The sequence below is a fragment of the Cetorhinus maximus genome, unplaced genomic scaffold, assembly GCF_964194155.1.
Source record: "Cetorhinus maximus unplaced genomic scaffold, sCetMax3.hap1.1 HAP1_SCAFFOLD_881, whole genome shotgun sequence".
Classification (NCBI taxonomy): domain Eukaryota; kingdom Metazoa; phylum Chordata; class Chondrichthyes; order Lamniformes; family Cetorhinidae; genus Cetorhinus; species Cetorhinus maximus.
The window spans coordinates 288-20,712 of NW_027596823.1; the positions used below are offsets into that span (position 1 = coordinate 288).

Here is a 20,425-nt window from a genome sequence, read left to right on the forward strand (position 1 = left end):
AAGGGGGTTTGGAGGGAGGGGGATTTGGAGGGGGGATTTGGAGGGGCGGGAGGGAGATTTGGAGGTAAGGGAGGGGGACGGAGAAGAGAGGAAGGGGCGGTTGGAGGAGAGGGTGGTTTTGGAGGCGAAAGAGGAGGGGGGTTTGGAGGGGCGGTGGTGGAGGGGAGAGGTGTGGGGTGGTGGGGGATTTTGGAAGGGAGGGAGGGATGGTGGGTTTGGAGGAGGGGAGGGAGGGTGGTCTGGAGGAGGGAACGGTGTTAGGAGGGAGGGGGAAGTGTGGAGGGTCCAGATTCAGAGGGGAAGGGCTGGGATGGAGAGGTTGGTAGTTGGGAGGGATGGGGGAGTTTGGAGAGAGAGGGATGGGGGAGTTTGGAGAGAGAGGGATGGGGGGAGTTTGGAGAGAGAGGGATGGGGGAGTTTGGAGAGAGAGGGATGGGGGAGTTTGGAGAGGGAGGGATCGGGGAGTTTGGAGAGAGAGGGATGGGGGAGTTTGGAGAGAGAGGGATGGGGGAGTTTGGAGAGAGAGGGATGGGGGAGTTTGGAGAGGGAGGGATGCGGGAGTTTGGAGAGAGAGGGATGGGGGAGTTTGGAGAGAGAGGGATGGCGGGAGCTTGGAGAGGGAGGGATGGGGGAGTTTGGAGAGAGAGGGATGGGGGAGTTTGGAGAGAGAGGGATGGGGGAGTTTGGAGAGAGAGGGATGGGGGAGTTTGGAGAGGGAGGGATGCGGGAGTTTGGAGAGAGAGGGATGGGGGAGTTTGGAGAGAGAGGGATGGGGGGAGCTTGTAGAGGGAGGGATGGGGGAGTTTGGAGAGAGAGGGATGGGGGAGTTTGGAGAGAGAGGGATGGGGGAGTTTGGAGAGGGAGGGATGGGGGAGTTTGGAGAGGGAGGGATGGGGAGTTTGGAGAGGGAGGGATGGGGGAGTTTGGAGAGGGAGGGATGGGGGAGTTTGGAGAGAGAGGGATGGGGGAGTTTGGAGAGAGAGGGATGGGGGAGTTTGGAGAGGGAGGGATGGGGGAGTTTGGAGAGGGAGGGATGGGGGAGTTTGGAGAGGGAGGGATGGGGGAGTTTGGAGAGGGAGGGATGGGGGTTTGGAGAGAGAGGGATGGGGGAGTTTGGAGAGGGAGGGATGGGGGTTTGGAGAGAGAGGGATGGGGGAGTTGGAGAGAGAGGGGGGGGAGTTTGGAGAGGGAGGGGATGGGGGAGTTTGGAGAGGGAGGGATGGGGGAGTTTGGAGAGGGAGGGATGGGGGAGTTTGGAGAGGAGGGATGGTGGGATGGAGGTTTCGCGGGGAGGGATGGGGTGGAGGTTGGAGGTTGGAGGTCAGCCTCTAATGATAAATGGATAGTAGAATCAGGCTGGCTGTTTGAACAGGGTTGGAGTGTGTTCCGGAGGTGCGGTACCAGCTGATACTAAATACCTTCACCCTTCAGCAGTGAGTTATGTCGCTTTGCTGCTCTTCTTGTAAAACTGCCAGATCTGTTTGTGTGCCAGCTGCAAAGATTCATTCATGAGTCAGTTCCAGAGAGACGCTCTCTATTTTATATCTCCTTGGAAGCGGCTGATCCCCATTTTCGCCGACAGATTAAATTTACGTATCGTCATGGTTGCCTGCAATAAATCAGCATTCAATTATATAAATATTTAGAGGCTGTTATACATGCGTCTGTGGGACACAGAGATGACTATAAATCCTGCTCTTGTGCAGACTTAAACAGAGTGTATAGGAGCGGGTTCTGATGACTTCGGTAAGTTATAAAGAGTGAAAAAGTGTACACGCTATCATTTTACTGCATTCCTGCCTTTTAGAAAGAATCTCTTTCCCGTTCATCTGGATGTTTGGCAAATGCCAACCAGAGATGGTCAAAGTGAGGACCATTTGTGAAATGAGAGATTTAAAGTGATTTAAATGCCGAGTAAGTCGATTCTGTTGATTATGGAAGAATCCGACTGGGTATGAAACCGAATGAGAAATGTGATTTATAAAATGATAGATTACCGCTATTGGAGCTTAGACAACAACTTCCGTTGACAACATCGCGTAATACAATGTCCCAAAATGCGCTTCACAGGAGCGTTATAAAACCAGATGATGCAAACTCTCTGGACCCGGGTTTCAGTGAGGACCCTTTGGCTTTGGGCTGGGGGAGCGCAGATTTAAATATCACACAACAAATTGTCTGACATTCACAGAATTGGAGGAGTTGGGACAGATGCAAAAGGAGAAGGTGACTCGATGGGCCAAGAGTCCGGAATAGGTTTGATTTTTGGGTCCCCATTTCAAACATCTCCACTCAGATCACTTCAAACTGCAGCCAGTGCTCAAGTTTCCTTTATTCTTCCTTGGAGATGTGGGCATCCATTTGTTGCCCATCCCTAATTGCCTCTTAAACTGAAAATGCTAGGCCATTTTAAGAGGGCAGTTAAGAGGCAACTACCTTGTAGAGTCAGGCCAGGCTGGTGAACCAAGCTAGCTTTATATTGCAGATTTATGAATTGAATTTAAATTCCACCAGTTGCCATGGTGGGATTTGAACCCATTTCCCAGATCGTGAGCCTGGTCTAGAGAAAGTGCCACCATCTCACCCCCAACTCCGTCCATCACGTTGCATTGCATTTTGTAAAGAATTGCACCGGGGGGATAGGATTTTGGAAAGGTACTCGAGTCTGCTGAGAGAGTTTGATCTAAGGGGTAACAGTTAACAACCTTTTGACATAATAAAGCACTAGGTTCTGGGCCCTGCTCAGATAACACTATATATCTATATAACTATATAACATATATATATATAACACTATATATATATGTAACATTCAAGTGACAGCAACTGAGACAGTGAGATGGTGGGCGGGGAGAACTCAGATTGATAGGTATCTTTGATGGATATAGCGTCAGGGAGAGGATGATGGGGTTTGCTTGCGAACAACTTCACCTTTTTGAGCCTATTTTATTTGGGTATCATAATGCTGATCGATGTGGGTGAATTCCTATTTAACACCTCCCCCACGTGAGCACTGGTGAGCACCACAAGTGGATCCTGGGTGTAATCTTATTATTTACTTTGATGACTTCCTTTTTATTTCTGCTTGATGGTTAAGTTCATTATTAGTCATGCACAAGGGAAGCACATTTATTTGTTTTGTTTTTTTTTTGCCCTGATGTTCATGGGACAACCTTCTGGATTCTTTTAGGAATAAAGCAAACTGGGAGTGCGATGGTCCTTGCACCTAGTTCTATATTGGGAATTGTTCCCAGAATCCGAGGGATCTTTCAGGAGAATTGGTGACGGTCTTAAGAGATTTGGACGCCGAATATTGGGTTTGGGTGAGCTGCAAATGCAGGGCGAGGGGAATATTTTTTTTAAATAAAGCTCTCCCTGCCGTTAAGAGCTCTTGGATTCTGGAATTCACAAATATATCAGGGCAAAAGTTAACTTTTGACCCTGTTCCTGCAAGCAGGGTTTGTAAAATCTGATTATAGGCAAACGGGCCTGGAAAACAGGAAGTTTATATATTTTTTAATGAATTATCATTTGATTATACCGACTGTTAGTGGCTGGTTTTCTGTGTGAAGTCTCTGGGTGGAAGGGCTGAGGCGATCTTGCTCTGTCCTCCCAGCTGCTTAAGTCATTCACTTCAGAATCACAGGGCACAATGCGGCATATCTGCCCCTTCAATGATATCGGCAGCAAGGGACCCGTTCAAAAACTGGCTCCTGCATTGGGAACTGCGGACAACAATCCACCCTTAAATCAAACCAACCCCTCTTCACATACGGCCCAATGTGCTGGGGGGTTGGGGGGATGCAAAACACCGAGCTGTCTCAGAAAGACCCCATGGAATCAAACCACACAGCGAGACTGCTGCAGTCACTCGCTCATACAGTGCATGGATACTTCCTTAAAAACTATTGGTAAGTAGGAGCAGTCTGCCTGGGAACTGAAACATGACAAATGTTACACCCCGTTCAAAGCACAGAGAGAGAGAGAGAGAGAGAGATAAACTCAGCAATTACAGGCTGGTCAGTCTAATGTCTGTGGAAGGGGAGATTTTTTGAGACTTTAATCCGGGACAAAATTAATTGATACTTGGAAAAATATGGGTTAACAAATGCCAGCCAGCAGGGATTTGTGGTTTAAATAACTTGATGGAGTTCTTTGGTGAAGTCATGGAGAGGGTTGATGTGGGTAGTGCGGTTGAAATTGTGTATCTGGACTTTCAAAAGTTTGATAAAGTACCACATAATAGACTCATTAGCAAAATTGAAGCCCATGGAATTAAAGGGCAATGGCAGTATGAATTAAAAACGTGGCTAAGGGGCAGAAAGCAGAGCATTGTGGTGAAAGATTGGTTTAAGGTTGGATTGAAGTATGTGGTTGTGTTCCCCAGGGGTAGGTATTAGGTCCACTACTTTTTGATATATATTAAAGACCTGGACTTGAGTATACAGGACAACATTTCAAAGATTGCCAAGGCCACAAAACTTGCAAATGTAGCAAACAATGAGGAGATATTAACAAATTTCCGGAGGACATAGACTGGTGAAATAAGCAGACACATGACAGATCTTTAATTTTTCCAAAATTCCTTAGATTTGGGGGAGGTTCCATTAGATTGGAAAATAGCAAATGTAACTCCTTTATTCAAAAAGGGAGGGAGACAGAAAGCAGGAAACTACAGGCCAGTTGGCCTAATAGCTTTTATTAAAAATTTATAGCAGGGCATTTAGAAAAATTCAAGGCAATCAGGCAGAGTTGACATGGTTTTGTGAAAGGGAAATCATGTTTAACCAATTTATTGGAGTTCTTTGAAGGAGTCACATGTACTGTGAATACTTAGTACTTAGCACTTAGATTTCCAGAAGGCACTTGATAAGGTGTCACATCAAAGGTTGTTGCAGAAAGTAGAAGCTCATGGTGTAGAGGGTGACATATTGGCATGGAGAGAAGATTGGCTAGCTAACAGGAAACAGAGAGTAGCCATAAATGGGTCTTTTTCTGGTTGACAGATGTAATGAGTGACGTGCCACAGGTATCAATGCTGGGGCCTCAACTATTTACCATTTATATAAATGACTTGGATGAAGGGACAGATAGTATGGCTGCTAAATTTGCTGATGGCACACAGATAGGTAGGAAAGTAGGTTGTGAAGAAGTAGTAAGGAGGCTACAAAGTGACATAGATAGGTTAAGCGATTGGGCAAAGACCTGGCAAAATGAAAATAATGTGGACAAATGTGAAGTTGCCCATTTTGGCAGGAAGAATAAAAAAGAAGCATATTATCTAAATGGTGAGAGATTGCAGAGCTCTGAGATTCAGGGGGATTTGAGTGTCCTAGCACATGAATCACAACTAAGGCTAGTATGCAGGTACAGCAAGTAATTAGGAAAGGTAATAGAATATTATTGTTTATTGCGAGGGGAACTTAACACAAAAATAAGGTTATGCTTTAGTTGTACAGGGCACTGGTGAGACCACATCTGGAGTACTGTGTACCGTTCTGGTCTCCTTATTTAAGGAATGATGTAAATGCATTCAAAGCAGTTCAGAAAGGTTTACTAGACTGATACCAGGAATGGGTGGGTTGCCTTATGAGCAAAGGTTGGACAGGTTAGGCTTGTTTCCACTTGAGCTTAGAAGAGTAAGAGGTGACTTGATAGAAACATTTAAGATCCTGAGGGATCTTGACAGTGAAAATGGAGAGGATGCTTCCACTTGTGGGAGAATTTAGAACCAGGGGTCACTGTTTAAAAATAAGGGACTGCTCATTTAAAACAGAGATGAGGGGAAATTTTTTCTCTCAGAGGGTCTTGAGTCTTTGGAACTCTCTTCCTGAAAAGGCATTGGAAGCAGGGTCTTTTAATATTTTTAAGGCAGAGAGAGATGGACTCTTGATTAACAAGGGGGTGAAAGGTTATCAGAGGTAGTTGGGAGGTTACAATCAGATCAGCTATGATCTTATTGAATGGCGGAGCAGGCTTGAAGGGCCGAATGGCCTACTCCTGCTCCTAGCTTGTATGTTTGTATGAAATTTAATGCTGAGGAGTGTGAAATGAAAGTTGAGAAGAGTCAAGATAAACTAAATGGGACAACTTTAAACGGGGTGCAGGAACAGAGAGACCTGGGGATGGATGTACAAAGGTCTTTGAATGTGACAGGACAAGTTGATCAGACTATGAAAAGTCATATGGGATTCTTGACTTTATAAATAGAGACATAGAATACAAAAGCAAAGAGGTTATGCTAAACCTTTATAAAACACTAGCTTAAATAATGTGACCAATTCTAAACATTGCACTTAAGGAAAGATATCAAGGCCTTAGAGGAGTTTTACTGGAATGCTACTGTGATGAAATGCTTCAGTCACACAGAAACACTGTGGATTGTGGATTTGTTCACCTTAGAGCAGTGAAGGCTAAGGGGAGATTTGATGGAGGCGTTTAAAATCTTGATATGTTTTGATAGTGTAATTAGGGAGAAACTGTTTCCAGTGGCAGAAGGTCAAGAACCAGAGGAACTAATTTAAGGTAATTTGTAAAAGAACCAGAAGACATGAAGAAAACATTTTTATGCCATGAATCTGGAATACACTACTGAAAGAATGGTAGAAGCAGATTCAATACTAACTTTCAAAAAGGATTTGAATAAATACTTGAGAAGGAAAGTTTTGTAGGGCTGTGGGAGAAAAGCAGGGAAGCAGGACTAATTGGATAGTTCTTTCATAAAGCTGGCACGGGCGTGATGGGCCAAATGGCCTCCTTCTGTGCTCTATCACTATATAATCTAGTAATGGTTGTAATTTAATGATGAATTTAAATGGTGACAGTCAGTACCTCCACAAACTAATGAGCTACAGGGTCCACTCTGATTTCTCGCACACATGACTGAATATAGAATAAAATCACCATGCGGTTCAGCCTAGATATTATGATTCTTTATTGACTTTTCATGTTTTCTTATCTCAACAGCTTTTTATTAACAATGAATGGCATCATTCGGTGAGTGGGAAGACTTTCTCAACCTACAATCCTTCCACGGGAGAGAAAATCTGTGATGTTCAAGAAGCTGACAAAGTAAATTGCTTCAGTTAAATGTCAACATTTGTTTCTAAATGTCAAGATAAAATCATTCCCATTTTAATTTTCATTAGTTTAATGTGTGCAATATATGTGTAAAATCATTTTTTTAAATTCAGCACAATGAGATTTGGAAAGTAATTTTGTTCACAATATATAATAGCTCTGTACACAATGTATAATAGTTTTGCACAAGGTCTAATGTATAGTGACTATACACACAAATAGGCCAGAGATTGCTGGAAAATTATCGGCCAATTAATGGTGCTTGCCATTTTAGTTTGTAAAAATATCGAGCAATTTATAGCTTGGAAAAGATATGCCAAAAGTTACAATTCACTACAAATTGTTGGATGCTTTGTGCTACTCCACCATTAGCCTCAACAAAACTGAAAAAAAATGGAAATTCACCATGAGCCTCCCCATTGAAATAAATTGCTTTGTTAGCTTTGAGGCAGTGTTTAGGATTGCTGATTCATGCTGCAAGGACCCTTCGAATGTCATGACTTAATCAATCTTAAAGGTCCAGAAAGGGAACTGTGAAGCTGTGGGGGCCTCAGTCCAGCAGGTAGTGAATTGTTCTTAGACTTTTACTTCTTTTATCTGGCTTGGCAGTATGTGTGTGCCATTCTTTTAATTCACATTTCTGTTAGTGTCAGAGGGTAATGATTTTCTGGATGCAAAGCTGCTTTGACACTCAAGAATGCAAATAAGATAAATTCCTTTGAGGAAATAATTTTGGGATGCAGCATATGTTTAATTTGAGACGTGAACTGGTAAATGTCGCATGCTTGAGGAGAAAGCAGTGATTTAGGACTTAGGGTTCCCAAAGCTCTCCACCACTGGCATTTTTCTTCTGTCATTTCTATGCCTGTTGTAGACTAATTGATAGAGATGGATTACTAAGATCAGTCAACAATTCCATCATCATCATTGTACTATGCAACTAATAGTATGATAGAAGGTGAGCTAGATGGACCTCAGTGTGTTTTGTCTAACAATTCCTATGTTCCTATGATAGCAGTGCAATCACTTACCCATGTGTGCCCCACTGTTCCTGATTATGATGGAGAGGGCTTCTTGTTTTATAATTCATGCATCAAGAATGTTTGTACATTTTTTACCCTGCCATTCATTCATTCATCAACTTCTCAAGGACCAGTGCAACAATTCACAAACACAATTGGATTACAATGTTCCAGTCTTCTACTTATTCATTTATAAATGGTTTCTTACTTTTACATTCTGCCTCTTTTTTTCTCTCTCTCTCTCTCTCTCTAAACCCATTCTTTCTTTCCCTCTCTGTATCTGATTTAACTCTAATTCGCCTTATTCTCTCTGGCATTTGCTCTGTTTCTTTCTCTATCTATTTATTTCATTGGTTAAGGAAATGGTCCATTAAGCACAACAGCAATGAGGTCCCAGGCATGACATTGACATCACTGCACCATTTTCACTAAGATGTTCCAGCAATTCTCATTTTCAGCAATTTTCAGCCTAACATGTAATGACTTTTACACATGTTATATATGACAGTGTATATTGAGTTTCTGCAATACACACGCAATTTAATGCATGAAACACAAAGTTTGGTTTTAAATTTTAAGGATTTGTTGCTGTAACATTCATTGTTGCCTTTTATTTTGTACTTTGCTTCTACAGGCTGATGTGGACAAGGCGGTCCAGGCTGCACGGCTTGCCTTCTCCCCGGGCTCCGTGTGGAGAAGGCTGGATGCATCGGAGAGGGGTCGGCTGATCGACAAACTGGCAGATCTAGTGGAACGGGACCGACCACAGCTTGCTGTGAGTCTCCAGTCACATCTTTGGCAACCAGGCAATGAATTACATGAACACCACAGTGCAGAAGCAGCAAGGAGGGTATTTTATTCCAACCCATATGGTTGGACTACATCTAAATAAAACGGCAATAAAGATAAAGTGTAGCCAAAAATAACATATAGCGTAAAACATATATTGTAAAACATATAGAGTAAAACATATATCGTAGGAAACTATGCACTAAAATATATACCCTAAAATATGGGCCATTAATTATAAACTCTAGGAACATAAACCCTGAGGACATATATACCCTAAGGACATGTAAGTTAAAACGTTGTTTCCCAATCTTTAATGGTTGAAGGGCCCCTTTTCAAATAGTTCAGTAATCTTGGGACGCCATCTAAAATCTAAAAATTCTAATACTATAATGCTTAAACAAAAGCGCTGCATATAAAGTGTTTCTATAATGCTTTTCAGGAAACAGGCACTTTTGTGATGTTCTCAGTGCTCCTTCGTGCGCACTGTCCTCCTAGGTGAGACAGCCAACCCATTCTGCACTGCATATGTGCACTGCACTCTGCTCATGCCTCTTGACTTGCATTTTCATGTTATTTCTTTCACTCCCTGGAAAGTTTCTACTGACCCCCCTAGGAGTCCACTGACTCTCTAGTTTGAGCATCACTGCCCTAAGACATAAACCCTAAGAAAATGTACCCGAGGAACATATACCAAGGAACATGTAACCTAAGAAATGCACCCTAAGAACATATAACCTAGGAAAATATACCTGAAGAAAATATTTCCTTATAACATACATCATAATCCCACTTATTAATCATAAAGATTTGAATTCACATATTTAAGTACAACCTTCATCATTATTTGGAAAATATTGACATCTCATACCTAAGAGATTAACTTACTGTTTATCATTAATATAAGGTGTTTAATTAAGTGATATGGTGGTGCTGTAGTGGTATTGCCACAGGACTATAATCCAGAGACCCAAGCTGATGCTCTGGGGACCTGGGTTTGAATCCACCACAGCAGATGGTGAAATTTGAATTCAATAAAAAATCTGGAATTAGAAGTCTAATGATGACCATAAAACCATTGTTGGTTGTCGTTAGAACCCATCTGGTTCACTAATGTCCTTTAGGGAAAAAAAATCTGCTGGCCTACATGTAACTCCAGACCCCACACTCTTAAATGCCCTCTGAAATGGCCTAGCAAGCCACTCAGTTCTCAAGGGCAACTGGGGGTGGGCAATAAATGCTGGTCTAGCCAACGATGCCCCCATCCCATGAAGGAATAAAAAAATCTTCTAAAACTAACATTTAATTGCCTCAATGTCTATCTTACTGGTTGTGTGATCTTTGAGATAGTGGGAATGAAGTCAGTAACCAGCCAGAGAGCCGAGGTTTGTGCCCTTGCATCACTAATTTAATGATCCACTTGCTTCCCTTCACAGGGGTGGGACCTTCAGTTGCTCTGTATAGGTGCTATTTATTATTTAGCACAATAAGACCACAATTGCAAAGTTTAAGTTTCTATTCTGTATATGTGGTACAAAGGAAGCATACTTGAAGTTACTTAGAAACACATGGGGAGATTTTAGTACAGCACTAATCAGGGATGGGAACCAAGCTTATGTCACTGGCTTTTCATCACAAACTGAATCTGTGGTCAAAGGTGTGTGAGGCAAAATGTCATGAGTGTGAATTTTATCCCATCTCCTAAACTTAAAACTTTAAAAATTATGGGATGAAACAAAATTATTGGCAAATGATTGTCTTATGAAATTGCGTGTCATTTCTCTCTTTTCTCCCCATTTAAAATCAAGAGATTAATGTATCCATTCAAATATCAGACATTGGAAATTCATATTATTACAGATAAACTGAGGCAAACTTAAACTGTATATAAATTGATTTAATGAATTATATTGCATCAAATTATGTTTGATCCAAAAATCTTTGTTGCTCCAAACTGATAGAATTGCGAACAATTTAACTTTATAAAGAAAAGTAAAGTTAAAATATTCTATTATCCATGAAATAAACTTTTCCTTTAATTCCTTTTAACTCATAAGATAAACTAAATGGCTCATTACTGCTTATTTATTCACCCACATCTCTTGCATTATTGTATCCAACTCTTTCTTAAATGACGTTAGGTTTGCCTGCGCTACACTTCCAGAGGCCTTCTTGTGAAGAATATTCTGATATCAGCCTTATCTTATTCCTTTTCGCCTATTTCCCTAGTTTAATAAATTGTTCTCTTAATCCTTCAAATAAAATTGCACCTGCTATAAACACATTAGGGGCCTAAATTTCTTCTGGTAGCAAACTGGTAATGTCTTCAGGTAGGGTTCCCTTATGCACTATTATAACACACGGGAAAATGTTCTGCAGACACATTAACCAACGTCCCACCAGAGGAAGTGAAACCCCTAAATGTCAGACATCTGTGGGAAATATGAATAAACTATTTTATGATCCTAATCACATTAACACACTCATCGCTTCGTCAATCATGAATGATATGGTTGGTGTCCAATTGGATATAATGCACACACCATGAGAGACTGATATGTACCTTCAAGTAATTAATATTGTGCAAGGCACGCTGTAACCTCACTTTCTGTCTCCAGCTTGATTTATCATCTCACTGAATTGCATTATGTTTTTTGCAGACACTTGAATCTCTAGATAGTGGAAAGCCATTTCTCCAGGCTTATTATGTTGACCTACAGGGAGTCATAAAAACTCTCAGATACTTTGCTGGTTGGACTGACAAGATTCATGGCAAGACAATTCCAGTCGGTAGGTTGACAAAGGAAAGGAACCCATTGGCGTTTCTTTTGGGCAGAGATTCAAGCAGAAAATACCAAAAAGTAAAGTTGAAATGAAAGTTAATGAATAATCTATGTCTATGCCTGACCTGACTTATGTTTAGACAATTCTCTCACAGTGCGACATGAACTTAAAGCTTGTTTTACCTCATGTGGGGAATATGCAGATAAGTTAGTTAAATATCAGGTGCCTTCATTCATGTACAGCAGAGCTGTTATACTTACTCATAACGCTAGATACATATGCATGATTTGGATAGTGTAGCCTAGACTAAATAACATTGTTGGACAATCTAGACCTGGTATGCAATGATACTTAGAAAAGTTAGGCTGTATTTATGCTAAAAATCTAAAACTTTGTGTGCATGGAATATGATGTGCAGTCGCTAGACTGCAGTCATACTGCCACGGACACTAGTTTTGAAATGCAACTTTATACAGCAGCTAATACAACTAGCAGGACTATCACGGCGCTTGGCTTTGGTGCATTCAGATATCTGACTAAGATTTTTTTTGATTATTCATTCATGGGATATGAGCATCGCTGGCAAGCCCAGTATTTATTGTCCACCCCCTTCAGAAGATGTGCTGCCTTCTTGAACCACAATCCATGTGGTGTAGGCACACCCACATTGCTGTTAGGGAGGGAGTCCCAGGATTTTGACCCAACAGCAGTGAAGGAACAGCAATATAGTTCCAAGTCAGGATGGTGTGTGAATTGGAGGAGAACTCACAGGTGGTGGTGTTCTCCTGCATCTGCTGCCCTTGTCGTTCTAGGTGGTAGAGGCCGAGGGTTTGGAAGGTGCTGTTGAAGAAGTCTTGTTGAATGACTGCAGTGTATATGGAACATACATCTGTCACTGTGTGCCGATGGTGGAGGGAGTGAATGTTTAAGGTGGTGGGTGGGGTGCTGATGCGGGCTGTTTTGTCCTGAATGGTGTTGAGCTCCTTGAGTGTTGTTGGAGCTGCATTCATCCAGGCAAGTGGAGAGCATTCCATCTTACTTGTAATTTGTGCCTTGTAGATGATGGACAGGCTTTGAGGAGTCAGGAGGTGAGTTACTCGCTACAGAAATTCCAGCCTGAGTTCCTAGCCAATGACCTACTTTTTTAGCTGTAGTTTATATATGGCTAGTCCAATTACACTTCTGGTCAATGGTAACCCCCAGGATGCTGATGTTCAGGAATTCAGCATTGGTATTGCCATTGAATGTCAAGGTGAAACAGTTAGATTCTCTCTTGTTTGAAATTGCCATTGCCTATAGATGAGGTATTGTGATTGATACTGATCATTCTGCAATCATGAACGAATATTTCCATTTCTGACCTTATAATGGAGGAAAGATCATTGGTGAAGCAGCTGAGGATGGTTGGGCTTAGATTAGATTTGATTACTGGTTTAAACTTGCCATTTTTGCTTTGACGCACATCTGAAATCACTTCAAATTGACAGGAAACTGGCAGTATAACTCTAACCATGGAGACCTGATTATTTCAAATCATACTATTTCCAAAAAAATCTCAGATGAAGTTTACTTTTCAGACTGACACTGTTGATTAATACTGTAGTTATACAGCCAATTTCACACTAATGTAAAGCAGTTTCAGACTTTTATCAATGTAACTGTATGATTTACGGGTCACTATTGAATCTTTTAGGCACTTTATGATGCTCAGTATTGAGTTTTTTAATAAGAAAAAGGAACAGGAGTAGACCATTCGGCCCCTCGATCCTGCTGGGCAATTCAATAAGATCACGGCTGATCTCCTTGTATTTCAATTTCCACATTCCCATCTAACCCCAATAACCTTTGATTCCCTTGCGTAACAAGAATCTATCTACCTCTGCCTTAAAAATATTCAATGACCCCACCTCCACCATCTTCTGAGGCAGAGAATTCCAAGGTTGCACAACCCTCAGAAAAAAATTTCTCCTCATCTCTGTCCTAAAAGGGCGACCCCTAATTTTAAAGCAGTGCCCCCTAGTTCTGGACTCACCCACAAGAGGAAACATCCTTTCAACATCCACCTTGTCAGGATCAGGATCTTGTTCAGGATTTTCGTTCAGGATCTTGTATACTTCAATCAAATCACCCCTCACTCTTCTAAGCTCCAGTGGAAACAAGCCCAGTCTGTCCAACCTTTCCTCATAAGACAACCCACTCATTCCAGTTATCAATCTAGAAAATCTCCTTTGAACCACCCTCAATGCACTTACATCCTTAAATAAGGAGACCAAAACTGCACACAGTATTTGAGTTGTGGTCTCACCAATGCTCTGTATAACTGAAGCATAACATTCTTACTTTTATGCTCAATCCCTTTCATAATAAAGGATAGCATTCCATTAGCCTTCTTAATTACATGCTGTACCTGCAAACTAACTTTTTGTGACTCATGTACTAGAACACCTAGATCCCTCTGCACCTCAGAATTATGCAGCCATTCTCCATTTAAGTAATACTCTGCTTTTTTGTTCTTCCTGCCAAAGTGAACAACTTCACATTTTCCCACATTAAATTCCATTTGCCAGATCTTTGCCCACTCACTCAACCTTTCTATATCCATCTGCAACCTTCTCATGTCCTCTTCACAACATACTTTCCTACCTATCTTTGTGCCATCTGCAAATTTAGCTTCCATGTCTTCACTCCCCTCATCTAAGCCATTGATGTAAATCGTAAAAAGTTGAGGCCCCATTACAGAGCCCTGTGGAACTCCACATCCTGCAAATCAGAAAAAGACCCATTTATGCATACTCTCTGCTTTCTGCCAGCCAGCCAATCTTCTATCCATATCCATGCTAATATGTTACCCCCTACACCATGCGTTTTAATTTTCTATAATAATCTTCGATGTGGCACCCTATCAAATGCCTTCTGGAAATCCAAGCACAGTACATCTACAGGCTCCCCTTTATCCACTGTGTATGTCACTCCTTCAAAAAATTCCAATAAATTGGTTAAACATGATTTTCCTTTCACAAAACCATGCTGACTCTTCCCAATTGCCTTGAGCTCTTCTAAGTGTCTAGCTCTAAGCTCCTTAATGATCAATTCTAATAACTTCCCCACGACAGACATCAAGCTAACTGGCCTATAGTTTCCTGTTTTCTGCCTCCCTCCCTTCTTGAATAGAGGGGTTATATATGCTACTTTCCAATCTGATGGAACCTTTCCAGAATCTAGCGAATTTTGGAAAATTAACACCAATGCATCGACTACCTCAATAGCCACCTCTTTTAAGACCCTAGGATGTAGTCCATCAGGACCAAGAGACTTGCCAGCTCACAGCTCCATCAATTTGCTCAGTACCATTTCCCTAGTGATCTCAATTTCACCAAGTTCCTTTCTCCCGTTCACCTCCTGCTTTGCAGCTATTACTGGAATGTTTTTTGTACCTTCTATAGTGAACACAGAAGCAAAATATTTGTTCATTTTTTCCACCATTTCCTTATTATCTACTATTAACTCCCCACTGTCACTCTCTAGAGGACCAACACTCACTTTACTTACACTTTTCCTTTTTAAATACCTGTGGAAATTCCTGCGATCCATTTTTACATTTCCAGCTAGCTTCCTCTCATACTCTAATTTCTTTCTCCTGATTAACTTTTTAGTCATTTTTTGCCATTCTTTATATTCTGTTCAATCATCTGTCCTGCAACTCATCATTGCGGAGCTGTATGCTTTTTCCTTAAGTTTGATGCTTTCCTTGACATCTTTAGTTAACCACGGATGGTGGGTCCTCGCCTTAGAATTTTTCTTTATAGTAGGAATGTACTTACTCTGAATACTATGAAATATCCCCTTAAATGTCTGCCATTGCTTCTCTATTGATTTATCCTCTAGCCTAGTTTCCCAGTTCACTTCAGCTAGCTCAGATTTCATCCCCACATATTTGCCCTTATTTAAGCTTAAGATACTAGCCTTAGACCCACTCTTTTCCCTTTCAAACTGGATGTAAAATTCAATCATATTATAGTCGCTGCTACCTTTATTCTGAGGTCGTTAATTAACACCGTTAAGTTACACAATACCAAGCTTAATATAACCTGCTCTCTGGTTGGTTCCAGAACATGCTGCTCTAAGAAACTATCTCAAAAGCATTCTTAGAACACTTCATCTAGGCTACTACTGCCAAGCTGATTTTTCCAGTTTACGTGTAAATTAAAATCACCCATGATTATTGCCATCCCTTTAACACAAGCACACAGTATTTTCTCTTGAATACTTTGTCCCACACTGTGGCTACTGTTAGGGGGCCTGTAGACCACTCCCACTAATGATTTATTCTCCCTACTATCCCTTATCTCCACCCAAACCGATTCCACACCTTGATCTCCTGGACCAAGGTCATCTCTAACTATTGCACCAATGCTCTCTGATTAACAGTGCTACCCCTCAACATTTACCTAGCTTCCTCTTCTTCTTGAATGTCATGAACCCTTCAATGTTAGGGACCCAGTCTTTGTCATCCTGAAGCCACGTCTCTGTAACTGCCATCAGATAATATTTATTTACTTCAATGTGCGCCAACAATTCATTTACTTTGTTATGGATGCTACGTGCATTCCGATAGAGAGCCTTCAGTTTTGTCTTTTTGTTACCTTTGTAACATCTAGTCTTGACTGTTGATGTATTCTTAGGTTTTTTCTCTCTGTCGCTTCCTGCCATCCTCTGACCCTCATTTCTCATATTAGCATTTTGCTCTCCAATCTTGACTCTACACCTTGAATTGTTACCTCTACCCAAGCTTGACCCTTCCCCCTTCTTGTTTAGTTTAAAGCCCTCGCTACTCCCCTAGTTATGCGATTTGTGAGGACACTTGTCTCAGCACGGTTCAGGTGTAAACCATCCCAACGGTACAGCCCCCACTTTCCCCAGTACTGACGCCAGTGCCTCACAAACCAGAACCCACTTCTTCCATACCAGTCTTTGAGCCACACATTCATCTCTCTAAACTTATTTGTCCTATGCCAATTTGCACGTGGCTCAAGTAATAATCCAGAGATTATTACCCTTTGAGGTCCTGCTTCTTAATTTGGTACCTAGCTCCTCATACTGAATTTGTAGAACCTCTTTTCTAGTTCTACCTATGTCATTGGTACCTACATGGACCACGACAACTGGATTGTCCCCCTCCCACTGCAAGTTCCTCTCCAGCCCGGACCAGATGCCCCAAACCCTGACACTGGGCAGGCAACATAGCCATCTGGATTCTCGCCCTTTGCTGCAGAGAACAGTGTCAATCCCCCTCACTATACTATCCCCTGCTACTACTACATTCCTTTTTGCTCTCCTCGCTTGAACGGCTTTCTGTACCACAGTGCCATGGCCAGCCAGCTCATCCACCTTGCAGACTTCACTTTCATCAACACAGGTTGTGAGAACCTCAAACCTCTTTGACAATTGCAAAGCCCGAGGCTCCTCCCCTACTGTCTGCTCGTTCCCATTACCTGCCTCACTGACAGTCAAATCCTCCTGCCCCTCACTGCTGACCAAAACAGATGACCCTCTTCTAAGAGGTGTGACTGTCTTCTGGAACAAAGTATCCAGGTATTTCTGCCCCTCCCTTATGTCATGCAGTGCTTGCATTTCAGCTTTCAGATCAATAATCCTGATCCGGAATTCCTCAGGCTGCTTACCCTTGCTGCAGACGTGTTTGTCATGGATTGCCTTGGCATCCAAAAGCGCCCACATCTCACAGCTGCAACGTAACACCTCTCCCGCCATTCTATATATATGAATCAAACTCTGCTGCCCCATTCTCGCAACATTAAAACAAAGCTGCCTGGGAGCAAATCTCTCTCCTGGGCTTGTCAGATGCAGTTCACATTCTATAGCAATCGGTCGCAGCATTGTAAAACCGCAGCCCAAGTTTGTACTGTCTGGATAACTGATGTAAAGAATTAATTGTCCTCTGATGCAAACTAGATCTTGGAAATATTGCTTGGTCTAACCTTTCACTTTGAACATTCATATAGTTCAATATTTGATTTTGGAAAATTGATAATACAAGGATAGAAATCATTCACACCCCTGCAACTGTAGGACATACATTAGCTACACTAACCTTTATCAATTGCTACCCACTTAGAGATAGTTTAGTTCTCCTGCACCCTGCAGGAATTGTTCTAAAACAATCAAAACTCAATATATTTAAGATCCTCGTTAGTAAAAGAGAAGAATTTCTATCCCAGCCTTCACTGTATTGGAATCTAGATACCAAAGATAAAAGGACAGCTATAGGCTACTGCACCACTCACCTTTTGAGATGCCCCCATTTGAAGATACCTTTCCTTTACTGCATTCCCCATGCCACATTCTAACCCTAGCTGAGATTGTTGGCAATCCTTTGTCAGATTTCAGCCAGTGCTGCTCTGCACTTGGTGATTTTGGAGAGTGGCCAACCCCTGTTCCTATGTTCCTATGTTTGGATGAATGCCAGTGATCATACGGACTGAGTACCCAACTGGGTATTGTCCTGCCGGTCTCTACTCTGCAGTGGTACATCCTTTCAAACCTAGGTGTGGAAGGGAAATTAAGTAATGCAATCATGACCCATAGGCATTATCATCATGTGCTCTACGGGGCTCAGCAACATCATGGGGAGGATCTTTCCCTCGTCGGATGAGCTCAGCGGGGGCGGACAGGGATGGCCGGGAAGCCAATAACCGGGGCCGGACCGCGATTTCACGTTGGTGGAGAAACGCGAGCTGCAGCGCTGCCTGTGAGCTGGGGAGGGGAGGGCGAGCGCGAACTTTGTGCATGCGTGCGGGTGCACACTGGAAAAGCTCCCTGAGGCACTGAGCTGCCACAGGGAGATGAACAGTTTAAAACATTAAAAATAAAGATTTTTTAAAAATGTTATAAAACATGTCCCCGCATGAGCAGGGACATTGTTATAAATGAAATTTTAAAATTTTAATTTTATTTTCATTCGAGGTTGGAAACCTCATCTCGCCCGTGGATGAGGTTTCCTAAAAAAAAAAATGCAAAGGCCGCTTGGCCTTTTTGTCTGCCCGCCAACCGTCAGGTTGGACAGGCAGCGATAAATTTCTTTCAATTACCTTTTTAGTAGGCCATTTAATTGTCGGCGGGCGTGCTGCCCGATTCTGGGGCGCGCCCGCCGACCGAAATATCCCGTGAGTGCGCGATGACATCGGGAGGCTTGCCCGACATCATCACGTGTCATTTTGCGCTCGGTTGGGTCGGGCGCGTGCCTGCCCGATGAGCTAAAAATTCTGGGCCCAGGGGTCACCGGAGAGGGGTCTTCACGCTGCTCAGAACCACATTCATCTGAATGGAGTCAGCAACTTCCAAAAACTGGGTCAAACAACCACTAGGCCAGTGAGTTTTGTGTAAGGTCAAAAGAATCTAGTATCCAACTTAGCGATGAAAGAGATTGTTCCCTCCTGATCACCACCACTTGAATTCTCTCAAGCTGAAGCATTGCAGTTGCTGACAGAAAACAAAATTGGGGACTGTCGACTGCCCTGCCCCCCCGTTAGTCATTGTCACTTTCTATTTCTACTTCCCCTTAAGCTCCAAGAAGAAAAAAAATAATTCCACAGCAAAATTGTGTTCTTCAAATTAGCTTTTGAAAGTCAGTTATATAGGACAGCATACACACATTAGAGTCAAAAGAGCTTCTCAAGTTTCTTAACTTAATTCCTTTGAGAGCAGTAGTTTAGCAGAATTTTTTTTTTAAAAAATGTTTCCTCTATAGTGGAAACTGCTTTAAAAAGCACCACTTGATTAAAATGTTTAATCATAGTGAATTGCAGGGTTAGAGCTAATGAGTTCTGGCTTCCAGAAGTGGGCGTATATGGTGGAAACACATTAAAGAACTGGCATAAATGATGACAGAGTCAGGGCCCAGATGTCTTCCCAGTTTATGCTGTTTTGAAGAGTGGGAGGGGAGACAGAGTTATACTTTATAAAATGCACATGCAGTGAATCTGTCAGTCTGGAGTGGTAGCATTGTGAAGTCAGTTCAGACGTCTGTGTAACACAGAGTAGACCGAATTATGATCAATGATAAATCATTTAACAATCTATGTCCAATTGAAATAATTACAGTGTTCAAGAAATATTTGCAAGTGGGTGGGTAGTTTAAAGGGGGTTTCAAATCATAATTTTCAAGCACAACTCATATTAAATTCTTGCCTCTTTGATAATGAAACACAATGTCCTTGCTTAAAAATGAGTCATTTCTTTTAAACCCTTGCTCTGTTATTTTCAAGAAAATCTCTGCTGTAATTTTATTGGAGATCTTCATGTGCCAGGAGCTCTTTAGCTCCCGAACCACCCCATTTCTAGAATTACTCAAAAAAAAACCTGATTTCCTGTCAGTTGTCATTTCCAAAGTATTTACAGTTATCTCAAAACTAAACCATTGCTGGATTTCGGTTCAAATCTGAAGTGTCTTCAGGATGCACGCTTCCCCTCTGGTGTTTTGACTGTCCTTTCTGAGGCTGTGATTTATACCTTACAACTGTGCTGCTTTTCTGCCAGTCCTGACATTCTGGGCGTGAGAATGGGGTTTGTTTATTGAAATACTTAAAGCAGAAGATGTACCAGCAGCACTTTGTTATAAAACCTCACAGTTGAAAAGAATCAAGCTGAACTTTAACATCCTTTCATTTTATTTCTATTTCTGTTGTTTCACAAAACAGAATTTGCTTAAATGGTCCGTGCTGATGATAGTACGA

At 41.9% G+C, this 20,425-nt stretch overlaps 1 protein-coding gene across 1 annotated transcript in view; it reads left to right on the plus strand.

Moving 5' to 3' along the window:
* The first annotated feature begins 1,722 nt into the window (after positions 1–1,722).
* The window catches only part of LOC144674977 (retinal dehydrogenase 2), a 56,223-nt gene continuing 37,520 nt past the window's right edge, over positions 1,723–20,425 (plus strand). Inside the window, exons 1-4 of the mRNA XM_078536068.1 lie at positions 1,723–1,746; positions 6,967–7,071; positions 8,737–8,877; positions 11,552–11,681. Coding sequence (XP_078392194.1) covers positions 1,738–1,746; positions 6,967–7,071; positions 8,737–8,877; positions 11,552–11,681 — 385 coding nt within the window. The 5' untranslated portion in view covers positions 1,723–1,737. The remainder of the gene's footprint in view (positions 1,747–6,966; positions 7,072–8,736; positions 8,878–11,551; positions 11,682–20,425) is intronic.